At 42.4% G+C, this 13,079-nt stretch overlaps 1 protein-coding gene across 2 annotated transcripts in view; it reads left to right on the forward strand.

Moving 5' to 3' along the window:
* The window catches only part of PGGHG (protein-glucosylgalactosylhydroxylysine glucosidase), a 39,733-nt gene that overhangs the window by 23,429 nt on the left and 3,225 nt on the right, over positions 1-13,079 (forward strand). For both annotated transcript variants that reach the window (XM_069965415.1, XM_069965416.1), the window contains exons 6-11: positions 1,426-1,557; positions 2,327-2,438; positions 2,919-2,991; positions 4,278-4,414; positions 5,801-5,934; positions 11,966-12,061. In XM_069965415.1, coding sequence (XP_069821516.1) covers positions 1,426-1,557; positions 2,327-2,438; positions 2,919-2,991; positions 4,278-4,414; positions 5,801-5,934; positions 11,966-12,061 — 684 coding nt within the window. The remainder of the gene's footprint in view (positions 1-1,425; positions 1,558-2,326; positions 2,439-2,918; positions 2,992-4,277; positions 4,415-5,800; positions 5,935-11,965; positions 12,062-13,079) is intronic.

Consider the following 13,079-nt stretch of genomic DNA (forward strand, 5'->3'; position numbering starts at 1 on the left):
CGGAACGATTATCGTGCGAATTTGCACGATAACAATCGAACGATGACTGTACATGTAAACGCAGCGAGCGATCAAGCGACAAGCAAGAAATCGTTCATTTTGATCTTTGAACATGTTCTCAAATCGTCGTTGGTCGTTCGCAAAAAATTCGCAGATCGTTTTGTGTAAACGGTTGTTCACCGATTTAACCTATGTGCGAGATAGGCTTAAGCGATCGCAAAAGATTTTTCCGTACAATATATCGTTCCGTCTAAATGCTGATCGTTATAAAAAAATAATTAATTGTTACCTCGAAATCGTTAATTGTACGATCGGGCGAATTATCGCTCTGTGTAAACGCAGCCTTACACAGTGTGATTGTCGGCAATAAGTGTTACTAGTAACACTTATTTGCTGATGATTGGCCTGTGTGATAGGGCTCTAAAACATGTAATAAATGGGTACTGATGTATATAGTGGCGTACAGCCAGTTTATTGGTCCCTAGACATTACATTTGCTACATTTTCTAAACATATGCAATGATTTTGCGGGAATTAAAGGAGAAGTCCTATCAAAATTTAAATAATGACAGGCAGGCCAGGATGCGGGAACAAAATAAAAAAAAAAGTATAATTAAAGGGGTACTCCAGCAGAAATCTTTTTTCTTTCAGATCAACACGTTTCTGAAAGTTAAATTGATTTGTAATTTACTTCTATTTAAAAATCTCAAGTCTTCCCATACTTATCAGCTGCTGCATGTCCTGCAGGAAGTGTTGTTTTCTTTCCAGTCTGACACAGTTCTCTCTGCTGCCATCTCTTCCTAAGACACGAACTGTGCAGAGGATTTCTATGGGGATTTGCTGCTGCTTTAGACATTTCCTGTTTTGGCCTCCAGCACCTATTGCAACATCATGTATTCCGTTGATGGATCGCCCGCTCTGCCAATCAGTGACTGGGATGAGACACTGCTGCAGTCACTAACTGGATGAGCGGGCAATCCATCAGCAGCAGAACCCGAGGATGTGACGTATGAAGAAGCCGTCCAAAAATTACTTCTGTCGACTGTCAGAGAGAGAGAAAGATAAGAGGGGCACTGTGGAGGTATGGGGACAGGTAAGTATACTTTCTTTATTATTTTAGCATCCCATTTTGACAGGTTGCTAATATATGCCCTAAACTTACAGGGAAAACATGATGTTAAAGAGGTTTTGCTGATATATAAATAATTTTTCATATTGCACTTTGGCTGTTATAGTAAAAACAAAAACATACTCACCTACCTGGGTCCCCTGCAGCTCTAATTGGGACTTGATCGGGCCCCCAATTGTCGCTCTGCTTAGACTTGTCTCAGCAATGACAGCCTGCTAAGCCAGTCAGCGTCTCAGAATGGAGCCCATTGAAGCCAGATATTGTTATATTGTACTATTTTTTTTTTTTTCATTTAGGGTGCAAAATTCCCATGGGAAAGCGCATTAACAGGATATGAAGTTTGTCCAGAGGAAATCTATGGAGATCAAGAAATTCACATTAATGGAGATGTTTTGATGATATTTAAACAATACTATTACATGACAAAGGTAATAAAAAAGGATGATTTTACTAAGTCATAATTTGTGTTTTTACATTTTGGCTAGGTACAGACTGCCAGCTACAGCAGATAAGACGTTCCCATGTTTAGAGGGCAAAGATAATTCTGCCAACCTATACATTTTTATACATTTTATACATTCTGCCCCCCAACACTAACTTCCACATCTTGGAACTAAACCTTCTGAAATTTTAGGGGGTGGGTGTATGTACCAGTTATCACAAGTGTAGAAAACCACACCCGCTTGCATTGATTGGGACTTAGGGTGCACAACACACACTGGATCGGCAGTGGATTTCATGCTGCGAATTCGCAGCAAAATCCGCTGCAGATCCAGTGCCTGTTTATCCCTATGAGAATACATACTCGCAGCGGGATTGACAATCCACCGCGAGAATGTAAGTTAACCCCCTGCCGGCCAGAGCATACTTCACCTGCTCCGGGCTCCGGCTTGCTTCAGGTGTTCCCGGCTGCACGTCCTGCTCAGCCAATCAGTGGCTGCAGTGGGGCAGCGCACTGATTGGCTGAGCAGCCTGTTATCCCTTGTCCTGTGGGTGGCGGATAACATTTTGTGGGTCACTGCACATGACTATAACCTTGTGTATCTGTCTAATCTATTTAGAATTTGCACTGGATACTATATCATTGCATTACTCTAGTTAAGTGCGTTTATTGCTTGACTAAAAATAATAATTTATTAAAGATGCTGGATATCTCTGTTCTACAGAGTGACTTATTTTTTAAATTCTTTCTCATAGGATGTAAATTTTTTTGCTTTGAGTGGCGGCTGGGAAGTGGTGAGGTCAATTGCTGATTATTGGTGTAGCAGAGTTTTGTGGTGTGCAGAAGAACAGTGTTACCATATTAAAGGTAATTCTATGAGGAGGAAAAAAACAGACATGGCCGCACATTCACTTGCTAAACACTGATCCTCTGCTTCTCATGTTAGTAGTGTGCACCTATTAAACACACACTAAACAACATAAGGGTGCGTTCACACCTACAACATCCGCAGCAGATCTACAGCAGATTTGATGGTGCAGATTTGATGCTGTGTTCAGTTATTTAAATGAAATCTGCTGCGGATCCGCAGCGGATCCGCAGCAGAAAATACGCTGCGGATCAGGTAAGTGTGAACGTACCCTTAGGAGGACTTTTGGAAGCACTCTGACTCCTCTGTCACTGGTTGTTGATAGGCTGCGGAGTGTCCATATATACAGCAGACAGCTATAGATCACTGTGTGGAGGGTATTGGCTAAATCATTCCTATTAGTCAAACTGCACAGTTGTGTACTAACTACATTATAAGAGGTGTTCCTATGATCTATAATTATTTTTACTGTGCCATAGGTGTTATGCCTCCAGATGAATATCACAGTGATGTCAATAACTCTGTATATACAAATGCACTGGCACAGATCAGGTGATGCTTCTTTTTACTATGTTATTCTGTAATATTTCTTTAAAGAGGGGATTTTGAAATAAAACATTTCTATACACATAGGTAGGGGGTTCACTAGCAGATCGGTGAGCGTTCAACCGTTGGACCCCACCAACCATGAGCATGGACATTAGTAGTCTTCTGAGTAAATAGAACATGATAGACTGCTGCACTGTTCATTTTCTATGGAACTTCTGAGCATTGCTGAACATGGAGCTCAGCTATGTTTGGAAGTCCCTCAGACACTCAATAGAGTGGTGGCTGAGCATTTATTCACTCAAAGGACATTTAAATTTACACTGTCACCCCTTTGTGCATTCTGACATCTCTACACAGATGTAAAGGGTAAATTTAGCGTTTTTCATACCTTATTTCATATCATACGTCATGGTGCTTGTTCAAGTAAAAAGTGTCCTTTTATCAACAACAGATTGTATTAAGTGGGCGTGGCCTCACAGCATTAGCACCACTTAGCCCCGCCCCTTTTACGCCCATTGGTTGGCCGACGTAAAGGCGGTGGGGTCTAGACCTTTCGGCCAGCCTGTTCCAATGGCCGGCGAGGGGGCAGGGCCAACTGTGGCGTTGTGGGCAGGTCTAAGTGGCGCCAATACCGCCAGGCCCCGCCCACTTAACACTATGTGCAGTTGATAAAAGATTACTTTTTATGATATAAAATAAGGTATGAAAACTGCTAAATTTACCCTTTACACCTGTGTAGAGATGTCAGAATGCCCAAAAGAGGGTGACAGTGTCACTTTAAACTCTTTTCTCATTATCTATGGGGTCCCAGTGGTCAGAATCCCACCAATCAGCAAGTTATTCCCCAATAATACTTATGGTGCAAAATCATTTCCTCCATAGGTCTTTATTAAACATTTTTCTTAGCTTTGCTGTTTTCTCTTTATTGTACTCTGTCTATATGCTTCTCCCCAGCAGACTGCCTTGATCTATTCTCCTCCATCCTTAGCCTGTGTGAACTTTCCTTCAGGCTTTCTCTTCGCACTGTCTACTATCTGAGCTGCTGTGCAATCTGACTGGAACAACTGTATCTTTCTCTGAATAGTAGATAAATGGTAGGAAATCTCTTATGAGGACTGTTTAGAAAGTTACTTTATTTTGCATGCAGGAAGCTTGCGTCTTTTCTCAGGTCTTCACTCATGGCTTGCTTAGCATTGGGCTGAGGGTTAGAGAATGAGGGTACACAATATTATTATTGTAAACATTATGGTCATTATGTCATGGTTTTCATGTAACCTTTCCTTTCCCAGTCTAAACTTTTCTATGGACCTGGCTAAAGATTTACAGCAACCTTTTCCAGATCAATGGCGCGATGTAGCAAGCAAAATTAAAGTCCCGTTTGATCTTAAGAATAATTACCATCCAGAATATGATGGCTACACACTAGGTATTTATGGTTTTTCTGGGGTAAATGAACAGAATGTCGCTGTTACTGTTACATGAAATGGATATGCTTTGTGGTAATGCTGCACCCATTGAAACAGGAAAACACAGTAGTTCTGCAGGTAGCTTGAAATAGCCTGGTATGCAGCCGTACAGATGGTAAAGATGGTCATCACTTTCCTCTGTAGATGGACTGCAAAGGGAAGCTATTTAATAATATTGAGTACTATGGAATATAGTTATTGCCATGTTGGATCTATTTTTGTTGTACTTTGATTTGGTTCAAATTAACATGCAGTAAGGGGTATTTTAAATTAAATGTATCCACAGGATAGGGGATAAGTGTGCAATCGCAGGGGTTACAGCTCTTCCTGCACTGTGCATACATATATTGTACAGAGGTGCAAGATTTAGAAGCAGGGCTCAGCTTCCAGCTGACTGTCAGTCAAGCAGGGACAGGAATGGGAAGGGGAGCGAGAAGAGGTCACAGCCCCCAGCACTTCAGGGGGCCACTTTGTTATGCATTATTTTTTTTTAAAGTTAATGTACCCAAGCAAGGATGGGAATAGACCGGCACCACGCACGAGAATCTGGCCGCAGTTCAAGAAAAGGACTGCAGCAGCGGCATCCCCGCACCTGCACCAGATTTTTAGATATGTATAAATCTCAAAGCGATTTATCTGATAGTACATTTGCTTTAAAATTTATTTTTGTATATTTTGGGGTGACATTTGAGGGGCTTCAGCACCAGTCACTATTTTTCCAGTTATGGTCTCAAGATACTATATTTTCAACATACAATGTTGTGCACTGTACAAGATATAAAATGTAACTTAATCTCTCTGAAAACATGGCTTTCCCACTTCTCCAAAGTCTGATGTGCCAGGAACAGATCTCTCTGGGAGAGCAAAAAAGCCAAAGCAGCCAGATAAAGCAACTACGCTCAAACTGCTGTAAATGGAGCTGCCGCCTTGTCATTGGCAATAGATGTCAGCTGAAACAACCAGAATCTGAGGTTAAACTTCTAAAATTGCATTCATTTAAAGGGGTATTCACATCTCCACAAGGCCCAGCATCATGGCAGACATCAGCAGTTCTGTTCTGATCCTATGTAGCACACAGGGGGAATATTAGGTTAGCAGAGGAAAGTAATTCTTGGTATCCATGAGCTGAGAGTTATAACCACCAAACACCATTAGACCTTGGAACTTTTGTCTCATGACAGAGCATGTATTATGCTTCTAACATGAAGCTGATCCAGGTCTGGTAAGGGTTACACTAGTTATATTATACAGTATATATTATATTATATTATTTTATATAGTTATACATGGTTGTTTTATATTTTTGTGGCACCCTATCCTTACTTCGGCCTTCTACTTTTTAATAGGTGAAAGTGTTAAACAGGCAGATGTGGTTTTGCTTGGTTACCCTCTGATGTTTCCAATGTCTCAAGAACATCGCAAAAATGATCTTCAAATCTATGAGACCATTACAGATCCTGACGGACCTGCCATGACCTGGGTAATACTTATGCACTGGTTAAATACTTGCATTGTGGAGTTGTGATAAAGTAAGTCAATTGATTCAGAAACAATTACTGTTATACTATGGTTACTACCCCATAAAACTGCTTGGGGAAAAAAAAGACATGGTCCATATTTAGGTAGAAAGACATGTTCATTGGAATATGTAAGAGATACTTCTAGCAGCCTATAGTACTGAATTTTACATGCATTGTATAGCTAGCAGTGTGCCATAAAGTGGTGTGTCCAGTCAAGGACAAAATTTACATCCCATGGCTCACACTACGTTCTTTTTAAGTAAAGAACGGACGCTGATTGCAGGGGTGGCATTGCATTGAAGCCAATGCAATGCCAACTGCTGTGTTCACACTGTTATGTTAACGTCTGTCCTTTAGAATGGGCATTAAAATAATGTACCTACCTATTATTTCCGGAAGCTATTCAGTGAACAGCGTCCAGAAATAATAGCTATTCACACAATGTATTGTGTGGCGACGGTGCCTGCCAGTCAGTAGTAAAAAAAAGAACGTGCCTGCAGCCGATACAGAGATATTGGCTGCAGGAACGTCCTAAATGCAGCTGGCAGTTTAACAGCCTCTGTTGCTATGCTAAACCCAGTGTGAACATAGCCTATCAATGACATTATGACAAAAGGGTTGTCTTTAGAAGTAAAGGATTATATACATCAAATGCAGTAGAAGAAATAAGGTTAGATATGTTAGCTTAATAGTGATGATCACAGCTTAGTTCCTTAGCACCATCAGCGATACCATTATGGCATGAAATGTGTGACTGGACTTGAAGCTGAGTTTGTACCTTATGCAGCAGATGTAACCTCTGTATTTTAGTAGGCACTGGGCTGCAATTGCTGGGATCTGAGATAATTCAAATCCTAGATGTTTAGTCACTTAGATGCCAGTCAAGAGTGAAAGTCACATCTAAGCACCTAAAATCAATCTGTCAGCGGAAACTAGGTTCCAAACTGTTAAATAATTGTTAGGTCATGAAGACACATGGTACCTTTTAAAGGGGTAGATCAGCAACAAAAAAAATTCTTTCTAATCAACTGGTGCCAGAAAGTGACAGAGATTTGTCATTTACTTCTATTAAAAAATCTCAAGTCTTCTAGTACTTATCGGTACTTCCAGGACAGCATACACTGTGTGATTATTGCTGCAGGACCTGTGATGGTGCCATCTGATGTTGGGAGAAAGGAGTCATCCTCTTTCTTTCTAGAAGAATCTGGCAAAGTGTATGGCTATGTTCACATATAGTATTTCTGTCAGCCTTTTGGTAAGTCTTTTTTCAACCAAAACCAGGAGTGGGTTGTACAAAACTGTGCAAATTGTTCTATTATAGTTTTGCCCTGTCAGTTTTGGTTAAAAAACAGACTGACCAGAAATACTATGTGTTAACATAGCCTATACCTTGTGAGCCACAAAACTCCATCACCTCCTAGAGGCTATGTTCACACAAAAAATAACGTTTGATAACGACGGCCGTGATCATGAACATTGACGACCGTTATTTTTAAAACAATGGCCCTTGTTTTGATTGAAAAGACATAGGGAGAGATATATCAAACTGGTGTGAAGTAGAATTGCCTTAGTTGCCCCTATCAACCAGTCAGATTCCACTTTTCATTTTTCAAAGAATCTGTGAGGAATGAAAAGTGGAATCTGATTGGTTGCTAAGGGCAACTAAGACTATTCTACTTTACACCAGTTTGAGAAATCTCCCCCATTGTGTGAACGTTGCCAAAAAAAAAGTCTAAAAGGTGAGAGCTACTGAGGGTGAGAGAAAGAGGGGCAGGGCACACACCAGGAAAGAGTGGACATTGTAATTATTGTTCTTTCCTTAAATGGTGCATTTACACAGAGAGATTTATCTGACAGAATTTTTAAGCCAAAGCCAGGAGCAGACTATAAACAGAGAACAGGTCATAAAGGAAAGATTGGAGGAGCATGAGGCGTGACTAAGGTCGGCTTCCTCCCCAGAGCCCCAGCGGATGGCTAGGTACTGAAGCCCCTGGGCCCAATGTAGTGACTACCCGGGCACTTGGAAAGTAATCCTGGCGGAATATTCTCTGTTTATCCGGTCCTGATCAGTGGCAGTGGCGGAGCTCAGGTTGTGAGCTGGGCCTAACACTAAGTGACAGCCATAACCAGAGAGTGTGGAGGAAAGGTCACGTGACGTGGTGCTTGGCGAGATACGGCGTATGCCAGCTGTGAAGTGCGGTGGAAAGAAGCGGCCTCCTGATCCTGCATAGCCGGAGAGACACAGCACACTGTGTGGCTGGGTGGACCGGGCTGATGGCAGGGCTATCAGCCTGTTAGCCGGCCGGCCGGGCTGGGGAAGAACGGTGACTGTATAGTGTGGAGGCTGACGCACGTGAAAAGACGCCAGACGCGGCCCCTCAGTCGGAGGGAGAGGCAGCAAGAAGCAGTCCGTGGGCCTAGATTACACGGTTAACATGGCTGGAACGTCTGTGCTGATAGTCGTGAGAGGGCTGTCAGCGTGCAGATCGGTGGTCCGAGGTGAAATCTACCGACTCGGACAGGTGTGGAGCTCAGCAGAAAGGAGGTAATCAAGAGAGGATCACTTGTGAGAGAGGTTATCCGTGTGAGATATAAGCTGCAAGATAGTCTGGCTCCAGGTGCATAACTAACTGTACTAACTCTGCTAACTGATTACTGTACAAGCTGGGCATTTGTATGATTACTACCAGAGCTTACTGTATTAAGATAAGAAGGAACTGTGGTACTTCAGAGACCGGGGTGACTCTGGCATCTAACAACAAGATAAAACAAGTGTAGATGTCTGGGGCTACGATAATGATAATGACCATGTGTTCTGTTGTCCTTTGAGCAGAGCAGAGTGTTTGTTTGTTTTTTTTTGCTTGCTGGTTTTGCTGGAAAAATATCACATGCAAAAGGGTGTATTCTAATTAAGTGCATTGTTGTTGCTGGATTGTGGATATTGAGAAATGGCATAAAAAAAAGATGGAAAAGTAGCTGGTAAATTGGAAAAAATCTTTTGTTCCCCAGGTACGGGAAATAAAGGGAAAGGTGGAGGGAAAGCAACTGCTGACCCCTCCCCAGAGTCTAGGAGAGAGTCCTTAGTAAGTGAAAAAGGGTCCCCAGAGCAACCAGGGTGGTGACAGGAACCGGTGACACCAGACACACAGAGACAGTGCACCCTAAGCTCAGCCCCGCCCACTGACTCTACCTACTTGCCCCCCTAGGCTAAACCCTAGGGCAGCAACTGGGTGGCGGTCCCTGTACTGGCTTAGTGGGACACAAAGACAAGACAGACAGACAAAACACAATAAAGAATGGTCGACAGTCCGGATCACAACAATCGGGCAGCGCAGTACAAAAACACAATCCAACAAGCAAGGTCAATAAACAGGCAATATGGTCAGGGGCAGGCAGCAAGAAGGGATAGTCAGAATACAAGGCAAAAATAGTCAGAATAAACCGAGAACTAAACAGAGGCAGAAGCAGGCTGAGACAAGCTCAATATCCGGCAGTGAGAGGCAGGCTGGCAGACACTATATAGGAGACCAGAGGTCCAGTGCAGGAGCTGATTGGACCAGACCCCTAATCTCCTCAGAACACCTGGGGCAAGAGCAACCTGACCAGACAAGCTAACCAGCATCAGAGTTAACTCCGAAATGGCCAGGAGTATCTCAGGCGGGTGTGGCTGAACAAACACAGAAGGAAATAGGCCAGTGTTCAGACAAGGCCCAGGACACCGCACAAACATACAAAAACACTGAATATCAGCGTCATCTCAAGCGCGCAGCACGAGCCAAGGGGCGCACGGAGTTCCGCACAGGCACATTCATGACAGGTGGTTAGCAGAAGTGTTAGCTGCAATACAAAAATGTGATAAATCAATATCTGATGTTGCACTGCAGGTGGGTACAGTAGGGGCAGAAGTATCTTTCATTCGAGAGGACATTAAAAAAATTAGGGAAAGATTTGGGGAGGCGGAAGCCAGAATAAGCACCCTGGAGGATGAAATGAAATTGGTTAAAAGTGGCCTTGGGAACATAGAACAGGAAAACCGCAGTCTTAAATCTAAGGTTACTGAAATGGAAGACCGTGCTAGAAGATGCAACGTTAGTGGGGATGCCGGAAGGGGTTGAAGGAAGGGATATGGTCAACTTTGTGCAACAATGGTTGATGGACACTCTCGGTAAAGAAAATTTCTCCCCCTTCTTTTTTGTGGAGAGGGCTCACAGAGTTCCTGCGAGAGCGCCTCCTCCTGGCAGTCGTCTAAGATCCATAATTGTAAAAATGACTGCCTAAGATCCATAATTGTAAAAATGATGTGTTATCGGGACAGAGACCAAATCTTAAGGAAGGGATGGGAAAAGGGAGAAATTGGTGGAGAATAGTGGGGTAGAGGGGTGGGGGGGGGAGGTGCAAGTGGAGTGGGTGAGGGGATTTTCAATTTATTTATTTATTTATTTATTTATTTATTTATTTATTCATTTATTTTTTTCTTCTCTCTTGGTGAAAGATGAGCATTAATGTCCTGACATGGAACGTTAGGGGCCTTGCAGAACGTGTTAAGAGATTAGTTGTAATGAACTATGTAAAAGAATTCCTTCCCGGTGTGATATGCTTGATAGAAACGCATATGGTGAAAGATAGGTGCAATGTTTTTGGTGGGAGGTGGTGGGCAAATCAATACCACTCCTGCTACTCAAACTACGCAAAAGGAGTTTCAGTTTTGGTACAACGCAGTATAGATTGGCACCTAATTGAAAAGAGAATAGATGATGAGGGGAGATTTGTTTTTTTATATGTCAAAATTGGTAACTTGCCTTATATTCGTGCTTGCATTTACAACCCACCTAAGGAAAAGTTAGGTCTTTTAGAGGTTCTTTATCAATTCTGTAAAGGGAAAGCAGAGTGCCCGATGCTGGTCACTGGGGACTTCAATGAAGTAATAGACGAACATATGGATAGGTTAAGAGCAGGGGGGAGACAGGTTGCAGGGTCTGGCAGGACATCTCTATCGATTCTCCTAGCAGAATTAGGGTTATGCGATTTATGGAGGGAGAAGAACCTGGACAAAAGAGTCTATTCTTGTTGGAATAAATTGGCGAAATCTATGTCAAGAATAGACTTAGTAATCGGGAATGACCTCATTGCTTCAAGGATAAAAACGATTAGATATTTAAATAGGGCCCTCTCAGATCATTCGCCCACTCTTGTAGAATTGTATACACAAAAACACAGAGGTATCAAGGGGATGAATATTAACGCTCACTGGGTTAAATTAGTGGCGGATAAAGAGAAATAAAGGAAAGATTGAGATCTAAACTCTTTTCAAATCCATTCCTGGCTTTGGCTTAAAAAAATCTGACAGATAAATCTCTTTGTGTAAATGCACCATAAGTTACAGATAGCCAGTAGAATTGATAAATTCTAAACGTTTTTTGTACTTTTTTTATGATATTGTAGATGAGGTGGTTTTATGTACAAACTAAGAAGGATAACGCATTGCTTATGGAAGAAAACAAAAAAAAAAAGAGAGGAACTTTATGCATATATTTTCAAGACTGCCATACTCATAGATAAAGCCCCGAATCCTTTTTCCAGACAGATATGGAGGGACCTGAGACTGCTGCATGGCGGGTGCAGAAATCTACACCTGCTCCTGAGCAGGTGTAGATTTCTGCCATGATTTACACCTGCGAGCAGACGTAAATCATGGTAAATCAGGTGCTGGAGAAGGCTACCGTGCCCTGTAGCACCATCCGCCCTTTAGGCAAGCAGGGGTTACGGCAGGTGTATGCAGCAGAGAAGGTAATAATCTGTGCCTCCCTGAAGCTCCCTGCACCCCCCCCCCCAGCTAACAGGGAATGAGGAGCAAACGAGCACTGGCCTGACAAGTCGGCACTTGCTTGCTTCCACTGATCGCTTTGTGTAATAGGGGCTTAAGCTGTCATTGAAAAAGCCTAGTTTATTCCTTTTGTATGTATATGAATTTTATTATCTTCTTTTTCTCAGAGCATGTTTGCAATTGGCTATATGGAGTTAAGAGAGACCAAAATGGCACAGGAACAACTGAAGAAGTGCTTTGCAAACATAACAGATCCATTCAAGGTCAGATCAATGTTTCTAATCTCAGAAATCTCTGAGAAGCTATAGTGAAGGAAATTAACATTGAAATAAATAGAATTTTAGCATGTTTGCTCTAGAGACAAGATCAGTGGGTTATATGTAACTCCTAGAATAACTCATGTTTTAGCTGGAGTAGCCTAAGACTAATAATAAATATAGAGAAATGTGTTTGCTTGGGGAATGAATTTTAGACATTAAAGACTGTGGGCACGTTTTAAAGCACTTTGGGGGAGATTTATCAAAGGGTGTAAAATCTAGACTGGTGCAAACTACACACAGCAACCAATCACAGCTCAGCTTTAGGCAGTGCTGAAAGGAAAGCTGAGCTGTGATTGGTTGCTGTGGGCAGTTTGCACCAGTCTAAATTTTACACCCTTTGATAAATCTCCCCCTTTGTGTTTTTTATTTTCTGCACAGGTCTTTATTAAAACCTTTGCTGCATTTCCCCTCTGCATCATCCTTTTGCCGACAGCTGACTGCTGTGTCCCATTCACAGTGAAATTGACCAGAGAAGCTGTGTGAAAGGGCGGTCTCCAGCTCCTCTGTCTCGTCTCCTGAAAACTTTGTAAACCGATTTATGACCAGATCAAAGCTCAATCTGTTAATAAATCAGTTTAGAAGTAGAGATGAGCGAATTTACATCTCCCAGTTTCCCAGGACTGGATCCAGCTTTTTCAGGATCCCGGAAGGAAGCAGCTCAGAGATCAAAGACAGCCAGCGTGTAAGCTGACTGCCTAGCAAACAAAGTGCTCATCTCCATTTAAAAGGAGAAAAGGAGAAATAGGGCTAGAGTCTGAGCAGTCAGGTATGTCCTCCGATCTTTCAATAGGACACAGCAGCCAGCACTGTGTCTGAATACAAGGAGGCCAAAAAAGAGAAACTAAGCAGATTTGTAAATTAAGACTTAGGGAATCTTATGCACCATAATTGTAACAGACCCAGGCCCTGGCTATTCACCTTTAACCCCTTCAAGGAGTTGTGTACTAAGGTGACAGAAAAC

Source organism: Dendropsophus ebraccatus, chromosome 4 (assembly GCF_027789765.1).
Source record: "Dendropsophus ebraccatus isolate aDenEbr1 chromosome 4, aDenEbr1.pat, whole genome shotgun sequence".
NCBI lineage: Eukaryota > Metazoa > Chordata > Amphibia > Anura > Hylidae > Dendropsophus > Dendropsophus ebraccatus.